At 38.5% G+C, this 24613-nt stretch overlaps 2 protein-coding genes across 3 annotated transcripts in view; both read right to left on the minus strand.

Moving 5' to 3' along the window:
• Positions 1 to 15640, minus strand: part of gab2 (GRB2-associated binding protein 2) — a 46484-nt gene extending 30844 nt beyond the window's left edge. The window contains exon 1 of one of the 2 annotated variants that reach the window (XM_027998824.1): positions 15216 to 15640. In XM_027998824.1, the coding sequence (XP_027854625.1) occupies positions 15216 to 15287 (72 nt within the window). In that variant the 5' untranslated portion in view covers positions 15288 to 15640. The remainder of the gene's footprint in view (positions 1 to 15215) is intronic. The other variant, XM_027998823.1, reaches the window with a different exon arrangement.
• A 1088-nt stretch (positions 15641 to 16728) lies between these two features.
• On the minus strand, positions 16729 to 23308 carry nars2 (asparaginyl-tRNA synthetase 2, mitochondrial). Its single transcript, XM_027998825.1, has 14 exons — positions 22969 to 23308; positions 22084 to 22193; positions 21773 to 21893; positions 21545 to 21685; positions 21382 to 21462; positions 21192 to 21286; positions 20962 to 21094; positions 18557 to 18655; positions 18412 to 18449; positions 18250 to 18316; positions 18015 to 18152; positions 17798 to 17895; positions 17054 to 17080; positions 16729 to 16948 (listed from the first exon to the last, which is right to left on the minus strand). The coding sequence occupies exons 1-14, from the start codon at positions 23134 to 23136 to the stop codon at positions 16804 to 16806; spliced, it is 1461 nt and encodes a 486-aa protein (XP_027854626.1). The 5' UTR covers positions 23137 to 23308; the 3' UTR covers positions 16729 to 16803.
• Positions 23309 to 24613: the final 1305 nt, after the last annotated feature.

Raw genomic sequence — 24613 nt, forward strand, 5'->3', positions numbered from 1 at the left:
TATTTAAAAAAAAAAGACGTTTTTCCTACTTTTGTCACCTAATTAAATACAACCTAAAAATATTTTACAAATAATATTTTGGAATGCATTACCTCCTTCACAAATAAATGTTTCCTTATTCAAGACTTAACTTGAATCTACATAAACCCCACTGTAATTCTACTTTTCCACTGATGTTTAACTCAGCGACAGTAATGTTGTACCTGTTTACATCTTCATTGTTTCCAGGAAGTGCAGGTCATGATCTTATCTGCAGTGTGTAGCTGATGCGACCCGAGGTGTTGGGGTACGCCACTTCTTGTTTTATTTCAGTCAAAACGATTCACTGATAACTGCTAACTTCTGCATCAGGAAGTAGCGACATAAAAAAAGTGATGATGTGTTTAAGAAGATCTGATTAATTGTGAATAAATGAATGTATTGTGAATAAGTGTGGGAGGGTATTAAGGGGATCTACCGGGGTAAATTATAACGGTGCAGGTTGTAGTACAACTCATTCCAAAGAAGTAATAATACTCATTGAGTTTCCATCAAAACACAAACATGGCAACACACAAGACCAAACACAGTCTTTAATAATATGGCTCTGGTCTTAAGGATTTTGTAATTCAGCATTGAGAGAAATGTAAGCGTCATGTAGATGTTTTGCCTTTTCTGGAAAAAAGGAGTGCTTCACTTAATTGAAAGCTGGAGCGATGCCCAGTTTAAAGAGGTCGTCTCAACCCGGCTGGGTTATTCCTGGCATCCATCAGCTGTGGCCGGGGTATTAGGCTTTCAAACTAAAATTTCTTAGCAAATTATGAAATATGACAAGATAAGTCACCGTTTCTAGTGAACTCATTCCAGAAATCAGTTACAAAATCTGCTTTTATGTGCAGCTTAAATTTGAGAGAACTTCCCTGGTAAAGTGGATCATGAGGGAGGAGGACACAAGAAAATGAGTGAACCCACCCACAGCCTGTCCTACAGAGCATGTCTGAGCCTATCGATCACTGTCTAAGCACTGGGAAGTAAGAGCTGAAGCTGTAAAACTAGGCTGAACTCGCCACTCTCTCCCCTCCCCCTGCCATGGCTTTGGTGTAAGCTACAGCTCTGAAAAGAAAAAAATAGGGGGGTGGCTAGGAACACTGCCCTTGATAACAACTGGACTGGACAGTTCTCAGGAACACAAATGAGCGTTGAACTGAGCCACAGATTACAACAAAAACTAGGCAGAAATCTAAGTAATCACTGCAGTATTGTAAGAGCAACACATTGCAAAGGATGTGTTGTAACTCTCATATACTGGTGTTTGCTCATCATATTACACCATCCACAGAGACAATAAAGTCAAATAAAAAGGTGAATCCCAAACTAAAGATAACACTCTGCTCAACGCAAACCCCTGTTTCTATGAATGTGAGTCAGAGAAAATCTTTGAAAGTACCAGATAAGGTTTAAGTGAAGAATCAAACGCTATGTAGGTTATAACGGGTCTTAACTTAAGACATAAAAAAAAGAAAAGATTGCCTGTCGACAGTGAGAGAAGAGCAGCCATCCGCATCTATGGGCAAGGAGCATTTAGTCCCCTCAGTCTTATTCAATCATCCCATGAAGGCTTGATCTCACCTTTTCCCACTTGTCCCATGCCGAGACGAGCCAGATACACAGAAACTGCAGCACAGCACAAAGGATAATTTTTCTGCATCTATTTTAGATGCCTGGGAAGGAAAGCATCTAATAACAAAACCATAGAAAACATTCCTCTGAGCAGGCTGCTTACTAAAAATAAGAACAAAACTGGTTCATCTGGCCAGTTTCTTTTGTTTCTTCGGATGTTGATCGTTTTTCTATTTTTGGGAGAAGGAAAAACAACGAATCTGTAGGAGAAAAGTCAACAATTCAGAAAAGTGACAGTTTTTCTTAAGTTTTCTAACAATACATTGAACCCAACCCACCACAGGGAGAGTCGTGTTTATTTGCGTCAAGTTTCTCACTCTTCCACCACAAAAACCTAAGTAATCAAGTTAATCAAGGCCCAAACAATCAACTAAGATGTGCCCTTTTACTAGAATGGAGAAATGTCTGTGTTTAATAGTAGGTTGTGTCAACAGGAGGGATGATGGGAATCAGCCGACATGTTTTTTAAATGTCTATGAGCAAACATCCAAGTTAAACAAGAGTGTTATTCAAGCTACAGGGTAGAACGGTCTTGTTTACCTCTGGTCCTATTAAAGCAGCAGGGGGAGGAGTCAGCAGGTTGTTGTCTTTTACTCTGCTTCCCATAGATCATACCTGTCGCTGCAGCACACACACGCACACACACTACACAGCTGCACAAACACTGGCACTGTAGATCTGTGCCATAGCCGTGCAACCACCTCACCTGTAGACATCTGCTTCCCTAAGAGGCCATCTTTTATTTCAGGCACATTAGCGCTGACTGACGGACATCTTTTGAACCTGACACCTGCTTCATCCTTGGCGATGACATCACTTCTGCTGCTTTTAACTGTTTATTGATCTAACCATGAGCAAGGGATATGAAATTTTTGGAAAGTTACTTTCAAACCACAAGAAATGGCAGTCAGTTTAAAATCCTTTCATTGAGGTGCCAGAAGCCTCCACGCCACCTGTTGCTGTGCACAGCTGATCGGCTTGTTGAAGGCAACTATACCTTTTGCTTACACTCAAGAAAGATTAACTTAGTTATTTGGAATTTTTTTCAATCATGAAACTGCGGGTGTGTACAAATTCATGGGCTGCATCTTTACGCTGAGGTAAGGGCGGGAATAAATCTGAAGGTTAAGCTGTCCAGTCGCCCACCTCGGGTCTTCACAGACTTTGAAGCACCCAGCCTACGTCGACTGGGAAGGTCGGGTCCTTTAAAGACTGAAGCCCACAGTAATGGTGTGGAAACTAAAGGAGAGTGACCCATCACTCTTGTCAAGGTAATATTTTAAAATCATGGTTGGCAAGGTATATACCATATTTCTCTTAAAATGGTGTTCTCCAAGCATTGGGAGATTAAATGTAAATGTAAACTTAAAATAAAATAATCATATTAACTATTGTGGGTAAAATCAAGATATAAGATTTTTAACAGAACTATCTTTAAAATAGCAATGGGTGATATTTATTTTGCTTCCAAACCAAACTGTCTCCCCTTTTTTATTTGTCTATTTTGTAAGTATAGGGAAAAGGAAATGGGGGGTCTTTCAGGAAGCTGACTTGCAGTGCACAGCTACATGGGAGGGCAGGGCAGCTCTTTAACTGTACCTTATTACCTTATTACTTGAATTATTAGCCTACACTGAAAACGGCATCAGAGCAGCCAAACGTGACAGTTACTGTATTACTTTGCTGTGATGCATCACTTCTGCTTTCACTTTATAAACTCCTTAACAAAGCAATGAGTTGCCAGCAGACCTTTTGGGGTTGTTTCTGTGTAACAATGAAAACAGGCTGTAAAGTGAGGAAATACAGTAACTGTCGCTATTGGATTACATGATAAATTTACCCAACATCAAGACACACAACCGCCACTGAGAAACATCCGTAGAAGTTTCCAAGTAATAACCAGGAGCTGTAAAGTGACGTAATGTTTTATTTTATGGTAATGTCACATTTACCTAGTACTAAGATAAGCATACAAGGAAACATTTGTTAAAGCCACATAGTTGCCGTGACTAACTTTATTAGTTAGTTTTTTTTTATAACAACCATTAACTAGGGCTTTCCCATGTGCCGTTTCTACTTTATTACACTGTAATAAAAACTGTTTGAACTTTTTATATAAAAAAATATGAAAGTGCTACTATTTTACAGCAAGCTGTAACTGTGTAGTTGTATTGTAATATTACCAAATTATCACAACTTTTCAGCCAAGATTTTACCGCCTTATAATCAACTATAATATTGCAATATTTGTCAAACTTTAAATTATAAAATTTCCCTTTTATTTGTCTCAAATAGTTAGCAATTCATGTTAGGCACAGCAGATTCAGTCCATCCACATTAAATTAAATACTTTTTTTAGGCATCCCATATTTATGTTCTTAAGTTTGTTTCAATACTTTGAAAAAGTTAGCAAAATTTCAATAAACAACTTGGCTTGACCTCTCATCCCATCTGGTACCTCAAATAGGCCAAAAATGTTCTTCTCTCAATGACAGAGCAACAGTTTTACAATGCATTAATTAAAGCCTGGGACTGTTAAAATGGCCACCACAGAATGACTGGATGCCTAAACAATGGTGATTCCGGTTAATGTGGCAACAGGAGACAAAGCTGTATAGACAACAGCAACAGAGGGCTGATTATCCGGCCCTAATCAATAGCGGGTCACCACATGCCAGCAACAGATGTGGGTTTCAGGAACACAAAAAAATAATTAAAATAGAACAATGCAGCTGCATTTTACAAAGCAGAAAATACACATTTGAAATCGGCATCACATTGCTTTCCAAGCTTATTTGGCATAAATTAGCAATTATGCATTCAAAATTTTAAAAAAAGATGCCACAGAAAAGCTGGATGAGCCACTAAATGTATCCATGCTTTCTTTTATGTGCTTTACAGGTGTCATATGTCTGTATATAGACATCAGACAACAGTTTACATGAGCCTAAATAAACCACAAATGCTTCCTTCTAAGTTCTATAGTTCACACAAGGTTTTACATCTCTGCTCAGTGTGAGACATTAACCAGACAGCTGTCCCACTCAAAGTTTATAATAAACCTTTTCTGGCGCTTAAAAAAAAAAAAAAAAATACAGTCACAAACACAATTGTGCCAGGAGAGTGCATCTTCTAAAGCTCCAACCTATTATTTGTCCTGACAGCTGAGGAGATCCAGAAGCTCCACTGTGGTTGGATGCTTTGTCCCATTCATGTACCCAGAAAAGGAAACATGAAAAGATGTAAAACAGAGTTTTAGAGTATGAGGTTTAAAAGATGTAGGAAACAAATAGAATCCTTAATTTAAGATAAGAATCAAGCCAACCATCAGCGACGAGGACACATCGAAGTTGAACTCACAACTTTGACAGACAGCTTAAGCAAGGTGACTGAAACTGTTCATGACAATAACTTTTATTACGCAAGATCAAACTATATTTTACATTGTATTTTACTTTTTAAAAAAAAGTCCTCTGTGAATGTTTACTGACTTTTTTGAGCCTGTTATTGGTGATGAAATGTGTTGGATTTTAGTTGTTATAATGGAAATATTTCACCTTTCTTTTGAATTAGTCCTAATTCAAAATCAGAATTGCCTTGTTTCTGTTTCCCCAACTTCCTTTTTCTTTTATGGTTATGTTTTTAGTAGAAACTGTGATTATCTTGATCTGAACTTCTGGGGTGCAGATATGTTGCATCTCAATGGGACCAGTATAAACACTGACGTCCACAGAACGCTTTAAATCTCTTGATCGCCAAACATTTCTCATAAATTTTCACAATTAGAGTCAGCTGCAGCTCTCATTTTCTTCCTCTGTGACTGAGCCAAATGGAAGAGGATGTTTAAATGTAGTCGCATTTAAATAGCAGTATTGTAACCTGAATTCCAGCTGCTATACTTGTAACACTAGCTTAAAGGGACTTTTAATGGCCAAGTAAAAACTAACTGTAACCAAGCTGATTAAGTTTGAGTGGCTTGTGATTGATAGTGTTCTTGGAGTAACATTTAAACAACTTCATAATTGTTGTACAGTTAAACCCTCTGGAGTGAAATACAAACTGATTATATGGGGTTAGATGGTTCACTTATAATATAAACGTCTGGAGGTGATGACATACAAATCACAGTAATGATGCTGGTTAGAAACAGCAAACTTCTTTTGGTTTTATAATCATTCTCCACTTTGGTGGAGACAGAATGGCTTCACCATTGAGCACTTTTTAAATCCCAACTTGTACTACCGTTCCTGTCTTCCTAATCTTCAATGAATAAATAGCCAAATAAATATTCTTATACACAAACTCAATTTCAAGCACTGGGATTAGTCTTGGTTTGCCACACAGATACATTTATTAGGTGTAGCAAATGGAATAATGTCACACTGTCAACTTTGAAAAGTGTTTTTGGCTGCTTTGTCTTGAGACCTATAACATCATGCTATTTTATTTCTGACTTGGAATGAATATATCTACTATTTGCTACAAGCCCAAACACAGTCAATATTGAAACATTTCAAAAATGATGATTCATACCCTAAACAGCTCAGATTGCAACTGCAACTCAAAACAATGTTGACCGATACAAAATGTATCATGCAACAAGAAACTCAAAACAAGTGCATGTTTTAATGTGTTAAGATGGTGAAGGGTTAGCTATGAATTTCAAACAGACAATGTTTTCTTTTTTTTTCGTCATTTGTATAATTTGTAAGTTCATATTTATTGCAAAGTAGGGCCTTTACTCAGGTTCTAAGAAATGAGGCCAGGCATTCACGTCATGTCATCACGACTCCCGACTCAAGAGTTCAATCCAACAGGTGTGACAGTGATTAAGAAGCTTCTTGCATTTGACAGCTACTGGTCTCCTGCAGTTCAAGCTTGGCTGGGGCGGAGGGCGGGTGGTGGTGGGGGGTGTGTCAGAGCCTGCTGCACATCACATGAAAACAACCTCTAAAAAGCTCTCAGCAGATATAATCAGCCTCAATTTGCAGCTGAACGCTTCCATTATTATAAAAATGAGCAATCTCTCGCCATGTCTCCATTTCAGCAGAAGGCTGGGCTTATTTAGCATGAGCTCACTCCGACAGCTTAACTAACGGGAGGCATTATCTTCAATCAGAACTCTTTGTGCCGTTTCCCCCTGCCTCTGCCATCAGCGTCAGCTCCTGGGCGCCTGAGTGGGGAGGTCGTGCTGTGTGCATCTCCTGGTAATTCTCAACAAATACAGGGTGCATTTAGATACACAGAACAGAGTAAAACTCAATTAAAACAGCAAGGTTTCATCCAGCTGAAGGATTTCCATACAAGCACCTGAACTTGGCACCTGTTGGACCATCACTCCAATTCAAAAACATCCTTTATTTTTGCATGTTGCCTGAGACCGGCTGTGGGTGTTATCGTCAGCAGAGGATTCTAACCTTTAGAGCAGCCCTAAATAAATGAGAAACAATTAAGGAAAGCAACTGCCAGGGAATGACACAAACAGTCCAGATTAGATAACCATTAGGTATCTCATCATTAAGCAATGAGTTACGACTTCAAAAGTATTATAATTTAACTTTTTATGGGTAACATCCATTTAATAAGATGTTTTCTTGAGCTGTAGGGAGAATGGGGCAAAGCAGCGCTGCTCCTCCCCCACCTAATGCTGTGCAGCACCAGTTCAGGTACTGGATAGTTGTATCCAGGTCGCAAAACAGAAACAATATAAGGAGTTTGGAAAATTTTCAGGTTGTGGAAAACATGGACCATCATACTGGAAAGCATGTTTAGATTGGTCAAGGAGGAGGCTAGCTACCAGATCAGATAGCTTGTCTAACTTACCAGCTAATATCACCTTATCAGTTTGTTACTCGATAAAGAGTAAAGAAGCGAAAAGTCGTAACGTTCTGCCCCACTTTTTAGTTAGCTAATAAAAGGATTTCAGTTAATGCTGCATTCAGAAACTTTATTCCTGATTAGTTTTTTTTTCTGTCATTGAACTCTGTACTGAATAATGAACAACAGAGAACAACAATGACGTTGCATCTAATTCTCAAGGTGAAACTGATTAGAAGACATATTTGGCTTTTATGAAACCTGGCAGGGAGAACCTAATCAATGTGTTAAATTTAAACTGAATTAAGGCATTCAATTTTCATTTTACTGAAATAATTTAAGAGCAAGAAGGGAAATCCTGCAAAGAGGAAGAGGAGTCCTGCAAAATTCCTCAAGCTTGTCAACAGAAAGAGATATGTTGGTGAGATATGTGACGAGTTTGTTTTAGTTCATGAAGTCATATATCTGACGCTAAAAATTGCATTAAGATTTAACTTGAAATCTAAATGTGGGAATCGCAAATACAACTATCTCCATTTTAACTACGTAATGCTAGTTCCTTTTTACTGAAACACAATGACTCATCAGTGTTTGCAGGGAAGATTTACTCAGGATTTCCAGTTGTCAAAAAGTCTACTTTAGATTGTTGTTGGTCGTTTAAACCTCTTCTAAAGGCAGAGCTAAATTAGACATGGTTAAATATTTCACTTACAATTCGAAGAAGATGTTGGCACCTGACCACACTTCGCAAATCTGAATAGCATAAATCTAACAAATGCTAAAAATGACTTCAAGTTTAATTGCCACGAGATAATAAATCTGTGCGTCTCTTTAAAAATAAGGAGGCACAGCTTCAGCTCCACAGAACATTTAAAAACAGGATTTAAAAAAATAAAAGCTAGAAAGAAATTCCCAAATTCTAGTTTCAGCCACGACATGCAAAGTTAGCTCATTATTCTAGGTTTTACATGCTAATTAAAGGGCGTGTTGAACAAAACATTTTTCCACCGCATTAATCATTTGTTTCCCTGTCATGCAGGGAAACACTTGCTTTTTTTGCTGTTTTCACTTTAACTAGAGAAACTACAACCACAAGGTTCTACTTACACATTTCCAACTCCTACGAGTAAAGGTTTGACATGAAATAGAAACTCATATCAGTATTTGACATAGACATAGCTGCTAATCAAACTCCCTTTTTTACAGTGTAAATATATATACTACAAGGAGATTTTAGTTACAGTTCAACAAAATGTTTTATTATTTACAAATTTAAGTCTATTTTTCAATTACTTACTAAATCCTCCTTTACTTTAATAACTCCTATTGGTAACACAGACATCCATCTTACACATATGTGTATTCATCTACATATCTTATTAGCTCTCCAGATTTCACACAAGTTATCATCTATTTGAAAATGTGATAGACTTCAAAAACATCCCAACAAATATTAATAAGTTGCCAGTAAGAAGAAAAACAACTCTGTTCCACTTGCTGGAACAAGTTGTTTTTTTTTCACACTTAGACCACAGAAATTATTCCCCACTCAAACCTAATTTGTTAGTAATGTTATTGACTTGAGAACAAACATGCATTTTCTTTTAATTTTCTATATAATTCAGTATTTCTTCCCTTTCTGTTTCTTCCCCAGGTTCCCTGTTCACGTCGTGTTAGCTGACAGAGTTTATGAAGGGTTAGGGTCACTGCAGTATATTGAGGAGTAACTTCTACAGATTGAGAACATTGACATGTGCATTACGGTTCCAAAATCAGACCTAGTCAAAGAGAGGAACTAACTAGGCTTTTTAAAGTCAACCAGGAACTTTCTATTGAGCCCAATAATCAATGCATACCAAGGTTCTAAAAATCACTGAAGCTTTCTGTCACAATGCTCCCAAGGCCTTTATGAGGTAAAGGAAATGCCAAACCAAGTGCAGCCACCGGAGATTTCTGTAAGCAGAGCAAACCGCCAGTTAGCTGCCAGAAGAAGGCTGCTACCTGTTTTACTTGTTTGCAGGAAACACAAAATTGTTTGTTTGCAACAAAACAGACTAATGTGGAAACCAAAGGAGCCCTAAAAGTCACGCTTATTATTTTGATACCATATAAATAAAAACGCAGTCGGCATCCTATGAGCACCAGCTTCTACCTGCAGGCTGGCTACCGGAGCAGATAGCACAGCTACATACACAAAGAAGGTCTTTGTGCTGAATTCCGTTTTTCTGATGAAATTGGATTTTTTTTGTGTGGGTGAGCTTTCATACTTCTGAATGATGCAACCACAAACAGACTTCTGTGTGAATGGTTCAGGACCTTAAAGTGAAGGAAATAATAATGGATGCCACTGTCTACTATCAGATATAAATCTGATTTAGTACCACATATGGGAGTGGATGTTTGTGTGTGTGAAAAGATTGGGATTTGGCTATTGAGACTACAGTGAACAAGTCAGATTTGGGTCACCTTTACCAGCTGTGTGAACGCAATCTAATTTACAAGAGAATGCCAGTTATAGTTGCGTCACTCTACAAGAAAAGAAGCAATAAAAGTAATTATTTGTGCAACAAGTACTTTAAAACTCCTACTGAATTTATGGTATGTTATTTTTATCACAATTATTTTTATTGTGGTAATTAATATGTCTCTGTGTTTCGACTACATCTTTTAGCCAATCATCTTACAAATAAGCACGTTAATGATAAAGCTATAGTCAGCTAATTCCCTGACATGTTTTACATGTCTTCTATGAAGCTAAGAGTCAGTATGAGTATGAGAAAGAAAATTAATAATGAACAGAAACAGGAGGCTCCGCGGTGTTGTCAAAAGCGTTTAGCGAGGTCGAAGCCATCAATTAAAAGAAACGTTTTGCACTTTTCCAGGCCAGTTAGGCGGGTTCAGATCCTGGGACGTCACACCCACACACGCCTCTTCACTGAGTGCTGACTTCTTCCAGCTGGTCACAGACATATTCTGCCAAGATGCAAGACAAACAAAGTTTGAAAAAGAAAAAAAAAAATGTTTCTCCCAACTTCCATAGCCTTAACTGAGCCATCTGAGGCAGTTTACTTTGTTTGCTCAGGATATTGTTTACATAGGGCATGTGAGTTGTGAATGTCATGATCCGTATGTGTCTGTTTATTCATTCACGGCTGGATATACAAAGAACGGTCTGTCTGGTATAATAAAGTTTATCTCAGGTTGTTTCTGTGTGGCTAATTTATATTATTAGCTCCATCGTACAAAGCTGTTACCGTGGCGTTAGTTTACTTTTGGAGAGTTTGGCAAATAAGCAGGACATTCTCACTCCTGGTCCAAATCACGAGAGATAGCAAGGGGAACATTTTAAATCAATGGGATCTAATTTCCTTCAGAACAGTTCTATTTTAGGCTCTACCGATAAAGTCTTGATAGAAAGAAGTGCATTTACACACTTTGCAGGCCAATTTGATTTCTTTCCCTGTCATGAGACCTCTGTCAAAACACTTCCTGAAGGTACCGTTGAAAGGAAGTCTGGCATCTGCTGTTGGTGAAATAATTACATTTTGAACCAAAAGAGTTCATGGCAAAGGGCGGGATATTATGACAAAGTGGAAACAGGGCCACCATTGGATGCTTTAGTAAAGAGAAACAAATGTGAGCGAAATATGTAACCGAGGCTAGTGATGCAGATGCTAGCTAAAGCTGCACGTTGCTAAGTAGAAAGATAAAGGTTTATAAAGTCCTCTGGACAAAAATAACCAGATTAATCACAAAATCATGGAAGATTGCCATGGAATCTTCCATGGCAACCATTAGGAGTTGCATAACCGTTTGCTCTTATAAACCAAACCAAAACCCAAATGTCCTTGAGCTTAAGGTTACAAATTGATGGATGGACAATGTCCTTCAGGACTTTCTAGTAGAGCAGAATTCAGATCCACAAATTACACCAAGCTGTCCGTGCCCTGAAGCCATAAAGAAGCCCCAGACCATCACACCGCCATGTTGGATTGTTCTGTTAGTCAACCAAATATCTCCTTAAAAGTTTTAGGGATCACCTACATCTCTTTTAGAATATATATGGGACGAGCCTTTGTGATATTGTTGGTCAATGTTGGGAATTTTCCAACAACTGACTTCTTTATTGTTGAATCATGAAAACTGACCTCAACTGTGGAAAGTGAGGTCTGTGTGGCTTTAGACGTTGTTACCATACGAAGGTGATATTGAAGCCCTCCAGGAATAATTGCTGTAGCCTGGCCACTCAGGGGGAGGTTTAAGACTTCATTTGCCTAGCTATGGTTTGTTGGAGTAGGTTTGCCTACTTCCTGTGGTCAGACAGGTGCTATTTGAGTTATTTTCTGCTTCTACATTTAATCTGGTTATCATTTGAGGGTGGTAAAAAAAAAAAAAAGCAAGACAGAATAAATTTGTAGGGGGATACATACTTTTTAACAGCGCTGCAAGTCACTGCTGTCACATCAAGCAAGCCACTTTTGCAGCTTATGGGGAAAAAGGCCTCCAGATGAAATGGAACAAGGAAAATGCCTGTGTGAACGCTGGTTGTCTGTCAAAGCAGGAACTGGGAGGTGTTCAGGGCTGACCTCTGAGGGCAAGGACTTCCCAAAGCCCCTCTGCAAAACAACTGTCGACCCGGCAGCTGACAGAGGGACACGGACCACTGTTGCCGCTCTCCACTGCCTGCCTTCAGAAGTCACAATCTCCCCTGAACACCCCCGCCAATCATTTCATCTTTCTCCTGAGCACCGTCAACCAAGGCAAGAAATTGAAACCGTGTGAAACCACGAGCGGTGAGAATGAAGACTAAGAAGCAGATATTACCTTGCCGATATGATCTGTCTGGAATGTGGCAGTGCCTCAGTGAATTTGAACAGACATGCTTCTAATGTCGCACACAACAACAGGCGAGTTAAGCAAAGCAGTGCGGTACTGACCTGAGTACATGAGCTGTTTTCAGAATTACACAAAGCATATGATTCCTATACAACCTAAGCTTGCAAAATTCATTCAGATGACTTACAGGGCCTTGTGAAAGTATGCATATTCCTTAAACTCCTACGGATTTTGTCATGTTTTACAACACCAAGCTGTAAAAAGTAAAAAAATGTGGAGTGCATTCATATTCAACCTCCTGTTGTTGTTGTCTGTTATGCAAAGCTACAAAAATCAAATTTATTATGGTTTTAATGAAGCCACAATGATGAAGCATAGTGTCTAATAACTGATGGAGGAGCAGAATGACCTCACATGAACTATGCATGAGCTCCTGGCTAGAAATCCTCGATCCCTCAGTTGTTTTCATGTTCCTTGTGTTTTTTCTGGCCATTGTTCAGAAATAATAATAATAATTTTTTTAAAAAGTAAGTAGGCCACTCCCTCTGAGTACTACAAACACCCACCCATGGAACATTAATCAAAAGAGATAAACCTCAACCAAGTGATTCATTTGAACCACAACCGTTTTCCTTTTTTTCTTCATCTTCTTGCATTGTGGAAATGTGGTGTGTGTGAAAATTGACTACACATGTCCCCTGTGCTGCTGTCACATGCTCGAGGGGGGACACAGCAAGTTTATACCAATCATGTGGGATGCTGGAGAGTCGTGAGTCACTGCGGGGACCTAATCGCGTTTGTAAACAATTAGACAGCATTTAACAAGAACAGGGCAAGCGTGCGAGTGTATGGAAACATTGTGGCCTATCTTCTCCAGAAGCAACCAGCGGGGTTGCTGCTTTGCATGCAATTTGCATACCCAACCTCCAGCAGTGATAACCAGTTTTGTGTTTTTTGGTTTGTTTTTTTTAACTATCAGCAGCTCTGAACTTGCATGTTTTGATCTTCAGAGGTCCCACACAACTTGTCCTTTATACAATAACCAAGTATTTCTCTCAACACTTATTAAGAAACACTGGTCCAGTGAGGAAGGAGTTGCATATTGACAAGGAAGGCGTTGTTACAGATTAAAGATCATTGCCACTGTAGCAAATAATCTCCAAACTGGAGCAGCTTTGTAGAGGGGAAAAAAACACATTCCTGACATTTCCTCCTGGCGGTGTAATAACCCAATCACGCTTACTACCCAACACACCTCCAGGCTGGAATGTTTGAGACATCCGAAAATATCCCAAGCATTAACCTAACTATGTCAGATGACAGCAATACCGGTGAGTAAATAGCCCTGATTGTCCATAGTATGGCTTTAAGTGGAAGGAATTTCAGACAGATTATGACATTTACAAGTCTGCCTGCTCTGGACACCATCTCATGACTCTGTTTTCTGGCTGAAGCAGTGTTTGTGTGCTTGTTGTTTTTTTTAGGTTGGTTCACAAGGGTGAGACGCAGGGTGAGAACGCCTCAGAGTGCTGCTCTCTTGCCTACAGGCCAATTTTCCCTCCCTCTTGTTGTTTATATGAAGTTCTGTAACCAAGCAGGTTTTTCCCCCTCCTCTTACTATTGCAGCTGCCGATCCATAACGTCCACATGGGTCTCTGTGTAAACATGGTTCCAGCTCCAAGTGGAAAACAATGAGGAAATGACAGGATAGTGGGCTGCATTGAAGACATTCAAGGATGGATTTCCAAACGAAACACATCGAGATGACATCATGGTAAAGTCAGCTAGCAGGGAATATGGAGGAGGTGGGTGGGGAGCAAAGGGGGAGCAGTAATGCAACACCATACATAAACAGTAGACAGCTGTATTTATAGGAGATTGTCTCATGGTTCTATCTGCCTCCATAAATCCTATTATCTGATTTGCAGCTATTCTCCTGCCCAGCACCCAACAGGAGGCGCAGCTTTGTCTTCCCAAAACAATCAAACCGCGTGCAATTTTCACCGTTGCCGTGAAGGAAACCGGTCGCATCTCTGCTCGATTAGACGTTACCTCATCACAGCCAGATAATGCAAAATCATATCCGAAAGCTCGTTCATCCAAATCACAAACAGCTGTCTGATTTTATTCCTAACCCCCAAATTATGATAGGACCGCCACTTTGTAAACACATAAGTAGTGCTGTAGATTTTTCATTTAACCACTTCAGCCATTTTATATACAATATTACATAAAAAATACAATTAATTATATATGATAATAGACATAACGTTGCCTTAAATTCAGTAATGCATCATGTTACTGAATGCTGTGAACTTAATCATTTGCTACAAATAATCGTTTGTAGCAAAAGATGCATCTAAACCTAAAAACTTTTTCTAACAACAACATGTGAAAAGATCTGTCTTTTCTGCTTGATTAACTGATTAGCAAAAGGTGCTTAATAGATTTTTTAAGCACAATTTGTACCAGATGATGCCAAAACTTAGCCACTACAAAATAGTTTTTTATTTTATTTTATTTTAAATGTAAAAAGTATTTCTTTGTAGTTTTGACTCAATGTTATTTTTTCTGTAAACGTCCCCTATTTGAGTCTGTATGCTCCAGTTAACAAGTAATTTTTACTAAATTAGCTGATGATTATTTCAATAGTCAATCGATTCATTACGATTAATCGCTTCAGGTCTAGTTTAAAGTGTAATTCAAAGATTATCAGATGTGTTGTGCAGCAGGAGACATAGTGAGGTGCACCTGCTCCAGTGTGACACCACTTATCTGAGATGCAGATGAACAACAAACACAATTTGACAAAGAGGGAACAAACCAAGACCAAAAAACAACTGGGTTACCTCTGTGCCAAACTTCTAAACACAAAAACTGCAGCGGAAGCGTGCTTCACTCACATATCTCCTCAGCTTTTTCTCCGGGGGTGATTTCCTCAGCCAGCCCTGAAAGATGACTTCTCCTCCGCTCATGTTTGCCCAAAGTGCGTTGCGGCTGCTGCTGCTGCTTCTTCTTCTTCTTCTTTTTGCTTTCAAAGTGCAGTCTCCCACTAATGCATGAGGACTCGCCTGTTCAAAGCGCTGCTGTCGGTTCTCGGCTCTCTGTGCTGCAGTCCGCTCCCCCCATTTGAAATCAGAACAGGGAACAAAGTAGGAGATGGAGAGCGGCGCAAATATCTGCCCAGGCGCTCAAACCCACTGCCAAGCGGAGTCTGAAAGTAGGCACGGCCGGATGACGGTGAGCCGCGCGGGGGGAAAACTAGTCAACTCCTACGAGGCGAGGAAGTATCTGTGTGCGTCTGCAGTTTGTTTTCCCGACTCATACCACGCCCACCGCGCAGAGAGAGGGATGGGCCGCTGGGATGAACAGGATGGAGGAACAGCTTGCTTGATAAAAAAAAATTTAAAAAAAAACCCAAACAAACAAACAAAAACAAAAAAACATTAAATGGTGGGGGAGAAAAAAAATAATTATTATTAAGCCAGTCCCCATAAAAAAAAAAATAAAACGTAACATTTTCAAAAACTTTTACATAAAAAAAGCTAAGTGTTTTAAGCTTTTTGTTGGGGAAAAAAATCTACTTTTAAAAGGTTGCTTAATACTTTTCACAACAATAGTTTCTTAATATAATAATAATGAAAAAAAACAAAGAAATTTTTTCAGTGGCCTCCCTACTGAATACAATGTCGCATCCTGTCATTGGAAGAAATATGATAAAGCACCCCCTGGTGGAAAGTTGACAGCAGCTTGTAAATAGAACCGCCTTCCCCCAGAGTTACCCTTTCAACTTTTTCATTTCATTAAGTCCCAACAAAAACCTTGATGGACAAAACGTTGGGAAAATGGGAAAACAGAGAAGTTATTCAGCCCCCTTCATTTTGATACTGTGAAATAAACTTCAATGCAGAAGTCTTTCAATCTCATTATGAATGGAGGTGTTCTGTGAAAGATTTAAATAAAAGGCTTTAGTGGACAAACAGCCCTGGAAAAGTCAAGGTTGTGCAAACATTTACAAGATGGTTCTGTTTTAAAACAATTAAAAATGTCAAATATTTAGAAAACATTTGATCACTTCTCTTCCACTTCACAGCTACACTCTATTTTATTACAGTTATAAAAGTTTAATAAAACACATTGACGCATCCAAAACATATCGTATCTAAAGCTAAAGTGAAAGGTGATTCAAAAAAATTATTAGAATATGACAAAATGTAGAGGTGTTGCATACATATATATATTTTTAAAGACACTGTCCAATGTTGAAAGAAAAAAAATAAGCTTAGTATCTAGTGAGCAACCAAGCATCCCAAAAATGTTTCATAAATAAATGCTGAGTGTAAATGACATAACTGGTGTGGGAGCCTTGAACATCTAAATATACGTATATACAAAACAGTAATGAACACACATGCCTTTGATATTGTAAATTTTATAAATGGCAGAAACATTTACATGAATACAACAGATTAGACAAAAAAATTTGTGTTTTTATAGGAGGCAAGAATGTGAAAATCTTGGGAAAGGAATCACATCTTTAATGTTGTCAACTCCAAGAACACACTGCAAATAGCGTTCAAATCCCAGTCCAAAGCCACCGTGGGGGACGGAGCCAAAACGCCTTAAGTCCAGATACCTACAACAAAAGAAAAATAAATACTAAAAAACACATAATAACGTCTGCCTTTTTTAAACAAAAATATTGGTAATGCAAGTGTGTGGGTTATTTTATTAATTTTACCAGTTGTATGTATCCTCTAGTCCAACCCTGGAAAAGAGAAAGTGATTACATAAATAAACAGCTCAAAGGAATCAACATCAGCACTAAAATATGTATTTATACAAGCAAATAGAGCTATATAATCACAGCTACATAAAACAGTCAGACGCTAATATTTTTCTCCGTTTTACAATAAACAGTCTATTCACTATGCATTCTTATGTAGTTGTAGTGTTGCTTTAAATCAGAGGTGTCCAAAGTGCGATTCGGGGACTGTTTGAAGCAGAGACTGCAGAGAATACACAGGCTAGTTAGCATAGCCACCAATGGCTTACGGTAAACAGTACGTTGTTTCTCCGCTGTTGGCACAGCTGCATCGTATACATGAACATGACTGACAGCGCTAAGACCCTCCCCCTGGCGTTGACTGGGTGTTTCTACTCATCAGTAGTGAATTTCTGCAGATGGCAGTAGCACCACAGGGAGGAGGCAGAAAAGCTAAATATTTTCATTGATTATTTGTCTCATGTTAAACTGTCAGAACATACTGACTTTTAACAAATGTAAAAAAACATATCGTTTATCAAAGTTACCTACTGCAGCTTTAAATATTTCCAAGAACTTTCAATCAACAAACAGCACAAAATTCAGAGCATTTCTTCCTTTAAGCCAGCTGTTATTCTAATCAATCATGAAATGCTTTGCAGATTGATGCAAACCAAACATTTACTGTATCACTGCCTTCCCTTCTATGTGCATTCTCACCGTTTCAGCCGAGCCATCAGCAGATTCAGCCTCTCCTCTCTCAGCGAGCCCCCGCAGAGCTCTCCAACTCCTGGCACGAGGAGGTCCACTGCAGCTGCCTGCGCACAAACGGCAAAAAATCAGCTAAGATATGCAAATCACTGCTATGGCCCAACTGGGATAAGAAGGAGAGAAAATGAGCAGTGAAACTGTGATAAGTCTCTGCATTCCTTCTTACTGTGTGCTTGGGATGGTCCTGATTGTCTCTTGCATAAAACGGCTTGAGGTCATATGGATAATCGGTGACGAAGACCGGAACACTTCCGCAATGTTTCACCAGATACTTCTCATGTTCTGTCATAAGGTCACAGCCCCACTGCAGAAAAAACAGCAAAGTTCAGAGAGGACATCTGTGGCTTAAACAACAAACATCGTGTAAATCCAGAAGAAAAAAAAAAAAAGATTCCACTTACATCTGTGGGGAAGGTAAATTTCTCAGAGCTGCGGTGTAGGATATCTATTGCCTCGGTATAACTAATCCTTTAAGAAGATAGCATCACACAGTCAAGATTTGACGTTATTTTTTTCCTGTGATTCAGCTTTAACATAAACAACAAGAACAAAAAAACACTCACACAGGGAAGCTCTTGTTCAGTATGGCCTCTACTGTGTCCTTGGGTTACATGAATGCAGCAGAAACAGAATGTTACCAGAAGCTATAATGAAAGCCCAAACAGTTTGGAGCGAAGATCCAGGTTGTGAGCGTCCTTCAGGACTCACCCGGTGTCCGGGAGTCACATGGCGGTGAAACAAATCCACGTCCTCCGCACAGCGAGCCAACACGCGCTCGGTGGCAGACCTGAACACGTCCTCCATGACCTACAAAGCAGGACAGGTTTAATAATTGAAGTTTTCATGTGCAGCTGCTAACAATGATAACTTTGGAAGTCACGCTGGGAATTTTCTTTTTAAACCCCAACTTAGTCGATTCGTCTTAGGAGGCAGTGGGTATCACTTTGCCAAATGCTTGGAAGATGAAACGTGCCATTTAAATGGTAATGCAACTTTAATTTAAACTGCATCAACATCATACATAATATCCCAAATATAAACATACATATTCACCTACATTTGATTAATTAAGCAACTTTCAGAGAATTCAGAGCTGGCTATTTGAACACTTTGGTAGTCTTCATTTACATTTTCTTCCTTAATGAACCTGGCTTTTAAGCATAGCTCATAGATTTTTCATCCAACTGAAATTGGGGCTTTGAGCATTTAGAAAGGCTTGCAAAAGTAGTTTTAATGTCTTTTTGAGATCATTTTCTCGTTTCAATCATCTATCCTCGTCAGATGAAAAGAATACTTAACATCCACACAGGAAACACAGAGGAAACGTCTTCAATATTGGAGTTATCATACAAGAGAAAGACTGAGCTGCTTCAATTTCAATTCTGAAGAATTTAGAAAAATTCTTCAGACTTACTTCTAAATAACAGCTAGAGTAAAAATAGACTTTCTCTTAAGAGGAAGCTACAGCTATAATTAATAAAACTGATAAATGTTAATAACACTGTTTGTCATTTGAATTTCTGAAGATCGGGGGACGATGTATTATTTTTTAAGCCCAGTGTTTTTCAAAGTGGGGGCCGCGGTCCCATAGGAAGCCATCAGGGGGCGATGTGGATGCCTCCAAAAGCTTTAACAATAATTTCTTAATTATAAAGTGTCATTTTGTGTCACTATTATGAAATATAACTTAAAGTAACTTATTGGAATGTTAGTTGCCATGTTTATTTTTCTGATTGTCAGTCACATGTATCAAGCTGCTTTGCTCATCAAACTAGCTTACAAAGCGCGAAATGGACAAGTTCCTGACAAGAAAAAGACCAAAGGAATGGCCCGGCCCAGCAGCCTCACTGTGGAGAAAACTACTGCAATAAAATCCTAAGAACTCATTTCCAACTAAAATCAGAAGGTATGAGAGGCATTTATGCTAAATAAATGAATAAAAGTTAATGTTTCTTTACATATTTTGTAGCATTATTTTTGTTTGTCTGCAAAGGGAGTCGCTGCCCAGAAGCTAATGCCGTTTGGGGGCCATGGCTTTGGCTTTGAAGCTTTGAAACTCCTGGTTTAGCCTGCCTCATGTTGTTTAATTTAAGTAACTGCTGGTTCTAAGTAATCAAGTTTCATCTGAAAGCGAAACATTAATAAATTTAATTTGTCATTTAACAATGGGTCAGCTTTGTTTAAACAGCTTGTTATTCTCTAATAAATTAAATCTTTCAAAATGTGCAATTTGTGTTTAGTCAGGTTATCTATGTGGGATTGATTGATGATCCAAACTATTTCATTGCATCAAAAAAGAAGAAATCTGTCAGCTGTTTGAAACTTGGAGACAATTTAATGTTCATATAGGACATCTAATCTGTCAAATCTATCGAAATCAAAAGACGTACAAAAAAGTTTTCAAACAAGTAAAGCCGGCTAGTCCAGTTCTTTAGACCTACAACAGCTTTTAGGTGCATCCCTTCCATAGCAAATTTAAACTAAATGACCTGACTGACATTCTCATAATTTAATCCAGACATTTGATTCACTTGTGTTGAACCAGGCAAACACCTAAAACATATGGATCCCAGCTCTGTCATAAATATTCATAGCTACAATTTCATTGGTGTAGACTTACATAAAAATAAGAATGTGGGTGTTTTTATCACTTAAAGTACAGCTTCTAGTCACAGACCCTGCCATGTTCTGTGGCTGCTGTAGCAGGGACTAAGTTAATTATTTTCTACCATTACATGGTCCAGTACATCTGTAATCACGTCTGTTTTCAGATTTTTTTTCTGCAGTCTCAAACGTAATTTTCCACACACAGGCTCAATAAGATCTTTATCACAGTGTGATCTGTTTGAATCTGTCTGTGACGTTAAATTGCTTTAGCAGAACCTTTCAAACAGAAAGTTTTACAGCGGCATAAACTGATTATTATCTACTTTCAAAGAAAACAAGGTTGTTTTACCTACAAAAGGTGTTTTCTACCTTTCTAGGTCACAGATTTTCTGCACATTTTGTAGTGCTTTGTTGACACTTTGGTCACCAAAGTAGATTCTGGAGAATAAACTCTTAACATATTGATAAATAAAGCATTGGTTATTTTGGTGAGAATAACAGAATACCTTGGTGAGATCCTCTAAGGACTCGGTGAAGGAGATCTCTGCTTCAACCATAAAAAACTCGGCCAGGTGGCGCCTGCTTTGGGAATTTTCTGCTCGAAACGTTGGCCCGAAAGTGTAGACTCTGGAAAAAGCCCTGCAGTCATAGAAACAACAGCACATAATCTTTAACATACATTGGCTTGCATGCATCTATCAATCCATATCGATATATGTCATAAAATTTAGCTCACCCTGACATCACCTCCAAGTGAAGCTGTCCTGATACAGTCAGAAATGCAGGTACAGAGAAAAAGTTATCATCATCCACAAAAGCCGGACCTGATGGCTGTGGTAAAAGCAGATTATTTATCATTTAAACCATTTGCTTCATATTGGAGCTGAGCTTTAGATATAAAACAAACAATTGTATCAGAGACTCACCTCTAATTGAAAAAGCTCTCCTGCTCCTTCACAATCATTTGAGGTGATAATAGGAGTGTGAATCTGTACAAATCCATTATTCTGATACCAAACAAAAAGAAAAACAACATATTGACGTATGATTTGAAATAAGTTAATAACACCTCCAGCACCAGGGTCTTACTTTAAAGTATGAATGAATTGCAGCAGTGGCCTCACTTCGTATCCTCAGCAGGGAACTGAAGGCGTTCGTTCGACACCTGAGATGAGGAAGTTGCCGGATGTATTCAAGACTGTGTCTTTCCTTGATTTTAAATGGAAAATTCTGTGGAGAGAAAAAAATTATACAATAAAATATAAGGTTGCTCAGAAGGTAAAGCATATTTTGACGCTGTGGTGTGTTGGTTCTTACGACAGGGTTGCATTCTCCGACTACACGGATTTGTTCTGCTTCCAGTTCAACTGGCTGCTTTTGATGAAGACTTTTCTTAAGAATACCAGAGACTTCAACGGCACTACCGAATGTAAGCAACCTGTCATTTCAGGAAAAATTACATATTAGAGAAGGGACCACAGGAATACGGTAAAATACCATCTATTCATGCTTTATTTAACCTGTAAGTACCTAACGGGGTTTAAAATCTAATTTACAAAGGATTCCTGGTTGGCATAAACATTTAGAACAGGTTGAACTGTGAGGTAAATACTGGGATTACTGCTTACGGATCATTCAGTTTTGCATCAGCAACAATTTGCAGAGATTGCAAGGAGCTTCCATCGTTCACATGGAGAAAGATGTTGTTCTTCTGAGGTCTGACAGACCTTACCCACCCCTGCAACAAAGACGATTCAATCTATTTATGAGGCATCCTTTAAAAGCAAAAATATCTAATCAATTTTTAAGCAAAATTAGTGACAAAACTCCTGTTTTTGAATGTAATCTACATTTAATCAATCAATCAAATTTTATTTGTATAGCACATTTCAGCAGCAAGGCATTTCAAAGTGCTTTACATCATTACAAACACAGAAACACAACGCAATATAGAATCAATAATCAAAACACAGCATTAAGTCAAGTTCCATCAATAAATTTGTAATTAATTACATTTCAAATACAATTCTAAACAGGTGGGTTTTTAGTTGAGATTTAAAAGAAGTCAGTGTTTCAGCTGTTTTACAGTTTTCTGGACGTTTGTTCCAAATTTGTGGTGTATAGATGCTGAAAGCTGCTTCTCCTCGTTTGGTTCTGGTTCTGGGGATGCAGAGCAGACCAGAACCGGAAGACCTGAGAGGTCTTGTATTTAAATTACAAGCCTATAAATAAATTGGGATGTATTTTCTTTATCAAGTCTGTTTACAAGGAAAGTAATGCTAGGGGACATTACAAGAGAGTTCAGTTTAAATTCACACAAATGTAATCAAATTCTGTCCCGTCAATTACAATTTAACAACACAAACAAATTTCAATCAAACAACCCAGACAATTCAGGCTTTGAACAGAGAGTATGGTAGTCTATGCTGGGAAAATACATATTTTTATCCCACAAATGAAAGAAATAAAAAGCTTCTATTACAAGCCGAAGATTATAGACCTGAGACCGCTACCTGGACTTTCACAGCTGCTCCCAGCTGAGCTCCAGAAAGTGCTTCGGAAACTCGGAGTTTTGTTGAGGTCTTCTTACAGTAGCGTCGAAGTCCCACCGAGAAAACCCTTCGGTAAGATGATGCGGTTGCTGCGGACACGGAGAACGTCTTAGCTGCAGTCTGAAACATCACTGCAAGCGCCGCACTTTCCCCACACAAAAGCAGCTCTATAACCCAAAAATCTCACGAGAACAGGAGCAAAGAGAAGGCAACATAATTCGTGTTAATATTTTTCCTTAGGTTGACTTTCAGCTCTCACGCTGCCACAGCAGTGTGCAGCACTTCCTGTTTACGTCTGTCGCAATACGTCTGCACGCGTCACGTGAGTGTTACAAGACCAATCAGATAGCGCCACACTGTGAATTTAGTTGGGAGTTGTAGTTTTCTAATAATTCTTCGTTTTAATTATAATTATTTAAATATTTCTAATCATTTATATAGTATTATATCCTGACGTTTTGGTACATAATTGATAGTTGACGCCAAAAAAAAAGGCTAGGAGCAAATTGTTCATGCTGAATAATAGCATTAAAATTTATTGTATTTTTTTTCTTTGGACAATAACATCAGAAGACCAAAGAGAAAGTTTTACTTTTTTCTTTGAATAATATCTCACAATATGACTGATAAAATGCAAAAGAAAACCAAAAACATTACAATTAGTCATGCTAAAGTTATTAACATGAGTGTTAAGGTAATAAGGTTGAAAACCATTTACCCTGGGTTACTTTTCTAAATCATCCTTGGTTCAAATTGACAGATCCAGATTTGGGATGATTTAACGCAATTAGGTTGGGCTACTGATGTAATTTTTCATGCTGGGTTAGGTGTATTTCAAAATGAACGTCAATGGAGAGTGATGAGAATGATGAGCCTTCTAGGCTTTTCTGTAAACCATCAAACTGTTCAGAATTTTTGTCCGAGTACTCAACTTATGTCCCGAGACTACATACGCAAAATTTTGGCTACAGAAATAATTCTGCAGTTCTTCTCTGTGCATTGCTCTAAAATATCTCATCTTTATTGGTTTTATGACCAGTTATTGTCTGCATGGCTGCCATTGACTTTATTGGCCAGGATTGGGTGGACAAACAATGAATGTGACTACAGATTGCAAGTGGTCACAGAGTACAGATATGAAGTAGAAATTGTATAAACTTTAGAAGAAATAAAACAGGAATAAATTATCAGTACATACATCTATTTGCAGTCATTTTTATTATGATAAGAAAGAAAAAAGAAGATTTGATGTCAGTGTAAAAATGCATATTTTATTTCAAGCAAAGTAGCTGACTACTCTGGCTGTAAGGTGTTCACTGTACTGTATTTATCAGAGAGACAGCCTGGGGAAAGAAACTGTCTCTGTGGCGGCTGGTTTGTGCAAATAGCACTCTGTAGCGCCGACCAGAAAGTCAACATTTAAACAGCCTGTGTCCTGGGTGTGTTGGGTGTGCAGAGATGTTAGCTCCCCTTTTCCTGATCCTAGACCTGTACAAGTCATGGATGGAGGGCAGGTCAGCTCTGATGATCTTCTCTCCAGATCTAATTGTTCATTGCAGTCTGGCCCTGCTCTGTTTTGTGGATGGACGTACACAGGACAGACTGA

Source organism: Xiphophorus couchianus, chromosome 18 (assembly GCF_001444195.1).
Source record: "Xiphophorus couchianus chromosome 18, X_couchianus-1.0, whole genome shotgun sequence".
In the NCBI taxonomy this organism is placed as follows: Eukaryota; Metazoa; Chordata; class Actinopteri; order Cyprinodontiformes; family Poeciliidae; genus Xiphophorus; species Xiphophorus couchianus.

Bases quoted from the DNA above. Each gene is read 5' to 3' on its own strand.
- nars2 (XM_027998825.1), bottom strand. From the start codon at position 23,136: ATGTTTCAGACTGCAGCTAAGACGTTCTCCGTGTCCGCAGCAACCGCA. The intron at 21,095-21,191 runs GTGAGCTAAATT...CTATGACTGCAG, and splicing joins CACTTGGAGGTGATGTCAGG to GGCTTTTTCCAGAGTCTACA. The intron at 17,081-17,797 runs GTGAGAATGCAC...TCTCTTTTCCAG, and splicing joins CTGATGGCTCGGCTGAAACG to GGTTGGACTAGAGGATACAT.